Source organism: Gobius niger (genome assembly GCF_951799975.1).
Source record: "Gobius niger genome assembly, chromosome: 9".
NCBI classification, from domain to species: domain Eukaryota; kingdom Metazoa; phylum Chordata; class Actinopteri; order Gobiiformes; family Gobiidae; genus Gobius; species Gobius niger.
The window spans coordinates 8,271,876-8,284,928 of record NC_136860.1 but is presented as its reverse complement, the minus strand read 5'-3'; the positions used below and the strand labels follow the sequence as shown (position 1 = coordinate 8,284,928).

General features: G+C 41.4%; 1 protein-coding gene across 2 annotated transcripts in view; it reads right to left on the bottom strand.

Moving 5' to 3' along the window:
• LOC306967729 (neuroligin-4, X-linked-like) overlaps positions 1-13,053 on the bottom strand; it is a 166,004-nt gene that overhangs the window by 125,475 nt on the left and 27,476 nt on the right. Inside the window, exons 2-3 of one of the 2 annotated variants that reach the window (XM_079562882.1) lie at positions 5,035-5,246; positions 1,904-2,449 (exon numbers count right to left, since the gene is read on the bottom strand). In XM_079562882.1, coding sequence (XP_079419008.1) covers positions 1,904-2,345 — 442 coding nt within the window. In that variant the 5' untranslated portion in view covers positions 2,346-2,449; positions 5,035-5,246. The remainder of the gene's footprint in view (positions 1-1,903; positions 2,450-5,034; positions 5,247-13,053) is intronic. The other variant, XM_079562881.1, reaches the window with a different exon arrangement.

The window sequence follows — 13,053 nt, the reverse complement described above, 5'->3', positions numbered from 1 at the left end:
CACTGACAAGGCAAAAAAAAAATCTAACCCACTGTGGTTTAGTTCTGTGGCAGTCGCCGTCTGACAAAGCTAGTGCTAAAACATGCATTTTGATTTGTTACTCTGTAATATTGGGATGAACAGGTGGGTTCGTGAGAGCTAGAGAGGAGTTGGGCAGCAGCATTGGTATGACAATGGGAATAATAAGGAGGGGTATTATGTAAAATCAACTTTTTAGAGCTTTTTTGTTGATCTCTTGCTAAGTAATAGCATAGCTTCACTACAGGCCCACATGTCAATTTTTTATTTTCATATTTTCCCTCCTTATTGATACAGCTGTGCAGCGAAGGGGAGCAAGAGACGGGGGTGGGAGGAGCTTAGAATGACTTTGCTTTAACGAAAGTGATATGTAGTTTTAGCTAGATATTGCATTTTCTAACCATTATTACCAACCTTAAAAATGCACTGCGGAAACAGCCAGAATACACGCTTTTCCTATTCTTTACAAAGACGTGTATCTGGGATTTCTTTGAATTCCCGATGAGCAAGATCGATAAGAGTATTAACCAATCAGAGAAAACCCGGACACGCGACAAATGTGAACGATCTATGTGATATGGCAACACAGTTCAGATTTTAAACGTAGGAGAATTCAACACGAATGCGCAACGGCCGTTTCAATCAATAGGTTTGGAAGGGGTGAGTTTTGTGATTCATAATTCTGTTTGAATATTCACGCTAAACCTCTAATAACGCCACTTCGCTGAAAAGTCAGACCTGCACTAAATGAAAGCACGAACTCTTGACTTGAAAAACACTTCACTTCCTTTTTCTCTGTCATATTGAGAAAAATAGTTATTAACCATCAAACATACGAAAATCAACTGTGACAATGTGCCCCATGTTTATCACTATTGTTTTTAATGTTTTTTTTTTATTTTAACATGAACTTTAATACCCCTTTCTACCTTTTTTTTTTAGATAAAAGGACAAAATATGTTTTAAAAGAGTCCCAATGCAATACTAGATGTGTTCAAAACATCTAGTATATATCTTTTATAGCAAAATGCTCTATAATGAGGTTTAAAATGACCTCTGTAAAAGCTAATTTAAGAAAAGAAGTGATCACTAAAACATATTAGACACAAAAGAAAAAAATGTCCCACCACTTATGCCCCATGTGACAAATAACCCCTCAGTCCGTGTGACACTAACCCCGAGTGTTAGCCATGGTTAGCTAATATGCTAAATGGCTTTAGCATGTTAGCTCTAAAACGGCTCAAATCTAAGCTAACATGTCTTTCAAATCAGAGTCTTTTGTTTAAAACACCAACAAAAAGAAAGCTCCAACTCCAAAAATAACCCAGACATTAAAGTTTGGGAAAAGGCACAAAAACAATTAAGAGTCGTCCACTCACAAAATGATTATAGGAAGAGAAGAAGAATACCAATACACAAATGATATATCAGTACCAGCATACAGCGCCCTAGTGTGGTTATATTTGCCCCGTGTAACAAATACCCCTGAAGAAAATATTTTACTAGTGGTTTATTCGTTTGTTAAGTGTGACGTCACGACCTCCGCTTCCGGGTCCTAGCAGAAAAAAAGATTAAAAACTCTTAAAAACAACCATCAATATTTTTGAAACTCAACGGAGAGTTACTGAACCGACTTATTTCTCAGACTCATTAGCCAAACATGCTAAAAAAAAAAAAAAAAAAGTCACTACTTCCGGGATTAGCATAGCTGCTGCGCCGTTAGCATTTTTCTCTACTAACCTGGATGTACTGATTTTGGTATTACTTTTATAGCAGTAGGTACAGCACACAAAAACACAGCTAAATCACTCAAATGACTAATGCCAGTGATTATTACCACAGTAAAAAAGAAAGCCCTGGCAAGCTCTCATGTGGTCACACTCACCTTCCTCCGTGGGCACGTAGATGTTGAGGTAGAGGCAGTCCTCGCTCTGCTGCGTCAGGTAAGAGGCTGCTATATCCAGGTTAGCCGTTAGCCACGCCGGCATCATGTCCGTTAGCATGTTCCTCTCGTCCAGCGACTGCGGGCACACCGGAGCAAACTGCGTGGCGTTCCGTATCCCCGGCCACGGCAGGGCTTGCTCGGGGGGCTGGAAGCGGCGCTCTCCCGTCGGGGGTCTGGCGTAAGGTACTCCCAGGTACTGCACCACGGGTCCCAAAAGGTCAGAGGGCAAGGGGGTCAGGACGCCACGGATTCGGCCTTGTGCTGTGGAGATAACCGGTACGGTCTGTTGCGCGTGTGACAAAAGCACTAGCAAAAAGAAAATGTAAAAATGTAGAAGTCTATAATTCCAGGAAAAGTTTGGGAATAGTGTTCTCCAAAGCATGGTGCAGGCTGTGTTTTTTCAAAAAGTAAAACGAAGAATTCCAAAATTATAATCCGTAAAAGTTAGTCCAGTGCCGTGAGTTCCACAATGTTCTCATTGAAGCGCTGGAAGAAAACAGAAACATTATTGGAACAAAAAGGTATCTGCTTTGAGCAACCAGCAAAGGCTACAGAAAGCTAGCTTAGCATCTTTAGCCACATGTTTCAGCATGTAAATAATCACCATTGCTATGAGCAGACTGTTAAGCACTTCTCACCATTGTTCCAGTAGAAAAATGTGTCTTTGTTGCAATTTTCAAAATACTGTGTAGTCAATTGGAAGATGTCTTGTCACAATAACCTTGTCAACGTGTAGCATAGTAGCTAGTAGTTAGCTTTTGACTGTAATACTGTTTGGAATAAAATGTGTAACGTAAATTAGTGGTGGGACTCGAAGTTAATTATGGCCTTTGAAATGAATCCATCACAATTAATTGCATTTAAGCATTGTTTATTTAAAAGCTGTTTTTCTTTTTTCGAGGTATATTTTCTATGCTTCTTTGTATTTTGCTGCATTTTGATTGATTTTGGTGGAGATGTGAGGCCTGTGTGATCACCTCAGACGCTTCAACGACAATAGCAGTTTGATTTATTTTGGAGAACGATCTTTTTAAAATAAATTAATGGCTTAACCGTGTGAATGAACAAGTTTAACAGTAAGATTGTGTTTGTCCCTAAATAACATCTTGCAGGAAGAAGGAAACTGACAAATGGCTCGGTTCCACCTACCCTACTCCACTCTACCCTGCTCTACTTTGCCTGCATTTGAAATGTTTCCACCAGCCCACTTTACAGTTAACTGGTACTTTTTTTAGTACCTGCTTGGCCCTGGTACTAACCAGGCCAAGCAGGTACTGTTTCCAATGGATACAGTCAAAAGCAAAGCCATATCCATGGATACACCCTGGTAACCATGGATACAGTATCAGATTCTACAGAATAGTGGAAACACAACCAGGCCAAGTAGAGTAGAGAAGGGTAGGGCTGGTGGAAACGAGCCAAAAGTGTCTGTGCCGCTAAAGGAAAGTGTGATCGATTTCGATTAAAGGAACAGGCCACCGTTTTTCCATACTGAGATAGGTTCTTACCTGAGCTTAGACAAGTGGATGCATACCTGTCTGGTCTTTGTGCGTGCGCTAAGTCCCGCAAATAGACCAAAGTCGTTGTTAGCATTTAGCCTCTCCCAGCATATTCCTATAGCTCCAAACTGGGGTGAAGATAGAAGCTACCAAGCTCTTCCACGTATTCCCTATATGGTTACGTGAAAAGTTACACGATTCAAGTATATATATGTCGATTTTCTAAGCGAATGAAAAGGGGCACTATATTGTAAGGCGTAATAATACCTTAGGAGCACTTTGACGTCCACGCACAGTAAAGTGCCAAGTGCTCCTATGGTTTTATTACGCCTTACAATATAGTGCCCCTTTTTATCCGCTAAGAAAATCGACATGTTTAATTTTGTGTAACTATACTTGAATCGTGTAACTTTTCACGTAGCCATATAGGGAAAACGTGGAAGAGCTTGGTAGCTTCTATCTTCACCCCAGTTTGGAGCTATAGGAATATGCTGGAAGAGGCTAAATGCTAACAACGACTTTGCGTGATTGAGCGCACGCACAAAGACCACAGTTATTACGCATCAACTCGTAAGCTAAGAACATATCTCAGTATGGAAAAACTGTGGCATATTCCTTTAACATTTTTAATCGCATAAACTTTATGTAATTAATGAATCAGAATTCATCGAAAAAAGTCCCGGCCCTAATTTAAATTGAGTTGTTACCATATAGAAATCTGCCATACACTGTCCATACACAAGTATTCGCTGAAAACAATATTAAAAGTATTGGTAAGAGAGGCAGAAACACTCTGTTAGCTGCGGGCAGGACAGCCAGGTTCGCGGTTAAACTTCTGAATTTGGCGGCTTTTTAAGCCGTGCAGCTGATGATAAAACTGTCCACGTTTTTTTGCCATGCTGTTTTAAATTTAGGTTTGGATTGTTTTTTCTAATGTTGTTTCTGTTGATTTATATTGTGAATGACACATTTCTGGTTAAACATTTGTTCTTTCCTGCCATGTCAATCTTTAAACAAACCTAAATCTAAGGTAAAATAGGTTATTTTTAGCTTATTTCTAGATAAAAAAAAAAAAAAAAACACATTTCAAATGACAAAATCTCAAATCCAAGGCTCTGAGACAACACAGAGTTTAAAAATGTTAAAATTGACCAATGAGATAGTCGCTCATTTTCAGCAGCCAAATCCAGTACAAGAATCTGAAAAACGCCCAAAACCCGTGGACATGTATTTATTTTTCAGAAAAGCTGAAAGTCTGCAGACCTGGCAACCCTGCACTATAGTGACCTGATGCATTTATGTGACCAAATAGGCAAGGCAAGGCATGTTTATTTATACTGTGCAATACATAAGGCAATTCAATACACCAGTAGTCTAAATCTCAGTGGCTTTTATTAATAGACAAATGTACCCCTTTTTCTAGAACACTAAGCTTTCCCAGATTGCAAGTCTTAGCTAAAGCCACGCTGAAAATTTAGAATGAGAAAAAACAAATGGTGTCGAATCCTTTTGCTGCATCCAACAGTCAGCTCAGGCTCGTAGTAAAAAAAAAAAAAGAAAAAATGTAAATGCCTTGGTCTTGGCTCTTGTGAACAACCTTTGCGTCGTCTCCGGGGGAGTGTGGGTGACTCAGTGGCGCGTGCCCGGGAGGATGGCAGGCAGAGCAGTGAGTCAGGCCTTCAGTGGAGCATGTATGGCTGGGCGAGTGGGTCCATGCTTACGTAAACACGAGCATCATTGACCGAATATACGCTCAACCCCCCGCCACGGGCCCCAAGCAGCTCCTGCAACACAGAGAGAGGAGAAGAGAGGGTTAAAGCTGCAACGCCTGAATTCCTCCAATTTTAACTTTTTCCTTAATTTATCCCCAATTTGTTCCTCATTTATGCCATTTTTCTCATATTTTTGCTCCCAAATGATTCCACATTTTTCACACATTTCTTGACATTAGATATGAACCTGAACATGTGCAGATCTTCCACATATTATTGTTCTGCTTTCTGGTTCTAGACAACAAATACTCCACTCTATACTAGATATCGGGGGGGAAAAGTAAGGCAATTCAGACACAAGGCGATTCAAGGTGCTTCACAGATGCATAAAATTACAAGAAAACAGATCAAATCAATAAAACATCAACATAGAAATTAATTAACTACAGTAAAAGGCAAGATAAAATATTATCAGTGTCATTTGCATGGGCAAAAAGAGCCTGGATTTGAAGACTGTGTCCAGAGTTTAGCTTCAGTGTTTAGTCCTGACTGGGAACCACCAGGAGACCCCTCCCTGAAGTTCTCAGGGCCCGAGATGGTTCATGCGGCTGTAACATGTCAGAGATGGATTTTGGTGCTAAACCATGAAAAGACTCATACACAAGCAGAGCTGTTTTAAATTCTATTCTCTGGGGCAGACGATCAAATTTGAAGTTCAATATACGGAGGCAGGGAAATATCTCCATCCATCCATTTTCTTCCGCTTTATCCGGGGCCGGGTCGCGGGGGCAGCAGTCTCAGCAGAGATGCCCAGACTTCCCGGTCCACACACACCTCCTCCAGCTGTTCTGGGGGGACCCCGAGGCGACACCAGGCCAGCTCGGAGACATAGTCCCACCAGCGTGTCCTGGGCCTTCCACAATGCCTTGTCCCACTAGGACATGCCTGGAACACCTCAGCTGCTCCTTTCGACGTGAAGGAGCAGCGACTCTACTCCGAGCTCCTCCCGGGTAACTGAGCTCCTCACCCGATCTCGAAGGGTGCGCCCAGCCACCCTGCGAAGGAAACTCATTTCGGCCACTTGTATTCGCGATCTTGTCCTTTCGGTCGTTACCCAAATCTCATGACCATAGGTGAGGGTGGGAACGTAGATCGATCGGTAAATCGAGAGCTTTGCCCCCGACTCAGCTCCCTCTTCACCACGACAGACCGATACAGCGACCGCATCACTGCTGACGCCGCACCGATCCGTCTATCTCGATAAACGATAATATTGAGGACTGTTTTGTATCAACAAAACTGTAACCCTAAAGCACAACAATGACAGCAAACTTTAGTTCTCAAAGCTCCTAACTTCATTTTAAATAAACACAAAAGCACAAAAATATATTGCTTATCTTTCATTTATTGAACGATAAGTCAATATAGTATTTATTGTGACAGGCCTACATCGGGTGACTCCAGATGATTCAATAATACATGGAAAGCAATGGGCACTTAACACGTCTCAAAAACAACTTTAAAGGGAAATTCTCATTGAAGACCATTCACAAAATGGTCCTCAATATTATCATTTGAATCTTAGTTTAAAAAAAACAAAAGGTTTATAACTTAAGCATCGCTAACAGTGCCGTTAAAGTACTGTCTCGATTAAAGCAGTGGTTTGGATAAATCCTGAACGCTCCCCATTCTTGAGTGTGAATATCCAAAGTGTGGACAGCAGACTTACACAGTATTGGGCAGAGCTAGTGAAATAGTGTTTATATGAGTGGTGTTTATGGGCTGCCTGTACTGATGTGTAAACAGTGGAAATGTCCTCACAGTCAGGGGCAGGAGGCTGCAAACCCGTGTGGTGCAGGGGCAGAGGATCTGTTCACACACAGGCACAGGCCGGGGAGGGGGGGTTCTAGAGACCACAGAAGCCGCCGCACTGCCCCCGGGCCAGAGAGAGGAGAGACAGTGTCAGGGAGGGAATCTCCGAGTCTCCGAGAGGCAGGAGGTTAGAGCTGGGACGAGGTTTGCCTAAAGTGTCAGACGAAAGTAGTAAAACTATTCGAGAATCATGTGTGCAGGTTTTGACGACCCAAAAATATATCTTAAAGCAGGGGTAGGCAGGTTTGGGTCACGGAGGGCCGATTTTCATCATTGCCAAAACACCAAGGGCCGACCATTACTTTAATGACAAGCTGCGACCCAAATAAAACTGTAAATCGTCATATATCGTATAAACTATTGTATTTACCGCACATGTTTTAATTGAACAAGCCGTAGATTTGCTTTTATGCATGTTGATAATTTTTTATGCTCACTACTGCCACCTCAGGTCTTGCACATAACTGCAGCTTCTATATTAAGCTCGTGCATGACGGCACTTTGGACCCAAAGTAACAACTTTTTGAGTGACAGTGCAAGATTTTAAAGGCAGTTGTGGTGAACAGGTCTGGGCTCATTCTACACATTAGGACATGACTGGAACATGTAGGGGGAGAGAAAATACTGAATTTTAACATTTCTCCATATAGTCCCTTTAAGACTGAAATTATGATCAAAACAACCCAATGATATACATTTTAACAGACTCCAGTGTGTTTCCGTGTAGTTTCAGATGGAAAATATTGAAAAAAAGTTCCCTACAGGCTCGCGACCACTTTTGAGTCCTGACCCACCGGTTGGGAACCACTGTTTTACATTAAATATGACCAAGTGGGATGTTCTGCAAGGACATTTTAAAAAAACACTATAAAAAGAGACTATCTCTCACATTTTTAACAGGTATTTGATCCCTTATTTGCATAATAATATTTCTCAAATTCATATTGGGGCCCAGAGATTCTGTGCTGGAGGGCCGGCTTTGGCCCCCAGGCCTGACGTAGCTTACCCCTGTCTGAAAGGCTAAATGGCTGTGGGAAATTTACAAAATGTGCACAGACGCACGTAGGGAATGAGCAACAGGCACGTGAATGGTTGGGTATCTGTGAGGTGGGGAAGTTGTATGAAATGAACGAAACAAATTTTAGTGAGACTGTAACAATATTGGCAATAATGTACTGTGGTTTTCATTATGTTAATTATTCTGGACGTTTCTGCGAGCACTTCTGCTGCGTTGCATTTGTGTTCGGAGTTCAGAACTCAGAGTCAGGAAAGACGTTTTTTTCTGAGTTTCAGTGTTTTAAAAAATATATATGATAAGTGGCAAAGCTGGTAAAAAAATGAAAGAATAAAACAAAGAGCTCAGTAAGTGCTTGACATCGCTAGCCCGTGGTGGACGTTAGCAACATTAGCATCACAAATAAAACAGTCCATTTATAACTGGAGAGGCTCAACTCCAGTGCAGGCTGACAGACAGCAGGGGACAGTAAAGGACTAAATTAGAGTTAAGACCACAAGAAATGTCAAAATATTGTAGTCAGGTGTTTATATTTACTGCTAACAGTGTGCGTCGCCATGTTGTTTTCCAGGAGTCATGACTTGTGAGGATCATCCAACTTTCCCAGTGGGAAATCCGACATCGAGTTTAAATTTCCGACTTCCGAGTCCAAATGGAACGAACCATTAGTCGTACAAGAGTTTTCCATCGTAGATTTCAAAGTCACCTGTACTCTCATCAAAAAGACTTTCACCATCCACTGAATTTCATTTACCGAATTTATTCATCCATGTTAATAGTTTCACTTTGCAGGTTGGGTGAAAGAGAAACACGATGACGACACTGACCCTTTTGATTTTACAAGTTCAACACGTAGACTTGACTGGAACTGTTGGGTTTGGGCTGGGGAAGGCCACTGTAGATGACCACTTTGAAACATCATTGTGGATTTTACAATTCATCAAAGAGGAAAATGTGTTATTTTGTTGCAGAAGCAGAAAACCAGTGAACTACACAGACCATAGGCATAAATGTGACTGAAACTAGAGAATTCTGAGTCTGTCCATAGCCCTGTATCAAGCATCGTCACTGTTATGTAATCACTTCCACATCAGCAGACATTATAGTGTCCTATTTTATACATTAAACCAATGTCGGTCTATATATAGGATGGAATACGACGCTTGTTGCATCCATCGTGAGTCATGATAAACAGATTCAGCTTCATAGACTCCACTACTGTCGGCGCACCGAACAAAGGGTCCTCGAGAGGCGTATGTTTCCATGAGAACCTGAAAGGACTATTTCCACTTTACAAAAAGGACAGAGTACAGTAAAGCGAGAGTTAAGTCTAGAGGCTCCGGCTGCCATCTGCGCTCCATATGGCTGCGTACCTGTTAGATTAGCCACAGTCTGCCGTATAGCGGGGCTACAAAGGCAGAAATGACAACTTCAAGACTCAAAACTGGCGACTTCCATGTGACTGTTTCCAAACCTCACAGTAGGACACCATCGCAGTATTTATAGTATTTTCTAGGCAAATCCCGGAGTAAACCAGTAAAGGGAGATCTTTCTCATGCAGTTTTTGCATTCATAGCTCAACTGCTGCCTTGTCAGTCATTCGTTTTCTTCCACGATGCAAACAAACTTCTTGAACTCTTCTTCTTGACCACATTGTGTCACTACAGGGCTAACCAAAGCTGTAACCATGTTCAGGTTTTTTCTGGGGGTGGGGTAAAGAAAGCGTGGATGTCTTGAAGTCCTTTTTGTTTTGCTGCACTTGACGTTTCACAGAGAACACCGGGATGAGGTGTCTGACAGTCTCTGCCGACGAAAGTGGAGCCGTTTGATGTAAATACAGTATATAAGCTAATAATGGCTTACACTTACGCCGCCATTATTCTTTCATGATTTGATACTCTTTGATACTACCAACAGCTATTCACTTACACACACAGGCAAGGGCGGTGTGAGTCGCTACAAAGTCTCATTCAGTCTTACGTGATGTTCTACCATATCGAACACTGCTTCACAGTGTGGTCCTTTGCTGGAGTTACTGCGCTCACGCCGATCAAACAGGCCATTAAAATACTCCATCGGAAGCTCCAGTCTTTTCATGTATGGGATGGAAAGCAAAGGCGCCGAGCTAACCGCCCATACAGCCACTGGGTCGCTGAAAGGTCAACTACGCACTAATATCAACTGTTTTTTTTTTCTCTTAAAAAAGTTGCATCATGCACCTTTAAAATGAAATAATAATCATTGTAGCTTAACAATCTGCTTAACAATCTGTGGCTTTAGAGATATAGACTATATCTCTAAAGCCACAGATTCAGATAAGTTCACTAACTGTGATTTGGGTCTGTCCCTTTCCAGAAACCGCTTCCTTCTTCCTTTTCCAAAGCACTAACTCTCAAAATGTGCGTTATCGCAAAGTGTGAAACAGACCAAGCAGCGAGGAGAAGTGTCTGATCAGCTCAGCGAGTCAGCATGGATGCACCTCTACAGGTGTGTTACACTTCACTTCCACATTTATTTAGAAGTGTTGCAATTAGAACGATTAGAGAAAGTGGTGATGAAACCTGATGATGATTTTGTTTGCAGTGGAAAAGGCCTCACTTGCGAGTTTGAAGAGGTTAAAATATATGACGTAAATAGGACAAATCTGATTACTTAGTTAACTCTAAGGCAACTACTGCAAAATCTAAGGAAGAATAAAACATACAGTATTGCTGCTGTTCCCAAAAACAAGGTAACACATTGAGCGCCGCGCTGTTTTGGGGATTTAGCTGTGGAGTGCCAACAATCCAGATCATTTGCCATTATATTTGTAAGACTTTAAGCTCTCCGTTGTCAAAAACAGTTTATTTACATGCCTCGGTTCCTGAGAAAAAAATCACAGATTTTTTTGTAGATTCAGAGATAATTAGTGTTTTATGAAACACTAATTAAGACCTTTCTGATTAACTCCTCTCTCCAACTCTATCCTCTCTGGACAGACATTAACGTTATGGGAAGAGGCTAATGCCTAAATGTATGTGTGTGTGTATGTCTATATACATGTGTTATTGTTTTTGTTTGAGCCCTTTAGTATATATGTCTTCTCTATAGCTTCGTAAAAACATTGTGTGCTTGCGTACATATTGTAAATGGACTGGGTGTGGGGTACTGTGTTGTGTTTTGTTTATTTCTTTTTCTTCTCTCTGTTGATTTTTTTCCTTATTTGTTTATATCCTTGTTAAATGTACTAAAAAAAAAAGAAATTGAAAAAACTCGGATTGAAGACTTTAACAGGATGTTTCTCAGCCGTCCTTGGACCGATTTTGACCATTTAAAAACTCAGAGAAATGTTGAAATCTCAACTGTTTCGACATTTCCATGTGAAGCCGTTACCAAAATCACACATAAGGTGTATTAGAGTGTCTAGTTTTGTAATTAAAAAAATGTTCGTTTTTGGCACAATGTGTTAAGAAGCCATGATTGTGTATGATTTGTTCATGAATTGCAGCATGTGTGGATTGCAACTAAAGGCCAGAGAAACTTTGAATAAATCAGTGTTAAGGATAAGGACACCCCCACTTTTGACGGGTAGGTGGTTAAAAGCTCAAAAACCCGTGGTATCTCCTTTTATGAAGAACATCCCTCATCATGTCGAGCCAATCCAAGCACCACCGAAGCACATGGCTGTTTACCTAAACTAGTGAAACGGAAATCCATGTATTGACGTCTACATTCCCCGGTGGACTTGGGCAGGAAAGGTGGACCGCTGTTTTCCCTGACCCTTTGAGCTGATACGACACCAAATCATTACACGAACCTTTGCTCGGACCAGCGAGAGCAAAACATGTCACAAACACTGTAACAGTAGCACACGGCCAAATCTGTATTCAGTAAAAACGCCAATGGTTGTGTGTCTTTAGTATAGGTAGGTACCTTGCCTTGTCTTATCTTTTCCAAATCAAGACAAGCATCTAAAAAGAGTAGCTCACAGAACGCACCCAATTGAATGGAAGCAACTTGTTATTGTAAAGGAGGGTCATGAGATACTTTTTCGTGGAGATTCACCCAAAGAATCGATACATTACGCAAACCTGAATGAAGCAAAACATAATCCAAGGTCTATTATTGATGAGGTAATAATGTTATAACATGAAAGCTTAAAATGTAGATGCATTATATGTCTTCACTAATGTTGTCATTTCATAGACCATGCTTTTATTCAGTACAGCTCGGTCAAAGTACTCTGTTTAGTGTATCTACTAGGTTCACACGAGGGGTTCATGGAATCATTCATAGGTGCAGAGCCGGTGCTGGCCCTTCTGAGGCCCTAAGCAAAAATCCACACAGGGGCCCTACAGTACAAGTCCAATGTCTATTCGACGAAGTGCGAATCCATTTATGGTCAAAAACGGTTCCACTGTGCAGTAGTGCAGGGCAGAAGTGGGACATAATGACCTCAACTCAGGCCCTGCCCCTCTGTGTGAGAAGCACTAACCACTAAGCCACTGTGAGACTGGGATTTAGGACTATTTCTCGTCTATTTCCCCCACTTCTTAAAATGGTAAATGGCACCTCTAGTCCCTGACCCACAATTTCTGTCTGACCAGTGCGTATTAGCCTGTGAGTAACCCAATTCGCTTTAGACTGTGCACATTCATAGAACCACAGTTACTGTAAGTTACTGTGCTCATGAGAACCGTGTATCAGTTCATTTTTCCCCCTCATTTCCTGATCTACAGCAAAAGTTTCCATTTGATATCTCTAAAATTTAACTTTCCCCCGCAGCCTCTTGCCTGAAGTAAACTATTCTGGATGAAGCCTTTTATCACTCTAACATTCCCGTCAGACAATTCCCTCTAATCTAGTCATCTCTTCCCCATACGCCACGGCTAACCCCGGGTGACTCCGTGATTAATGTGAGACGAGCACTGATTGAACTTCTCTACATGCCTTTGCACATCTGCTTCTTCCACTTCAGATCAAAACTGGGGATACAATTTAAGATACAGTTAC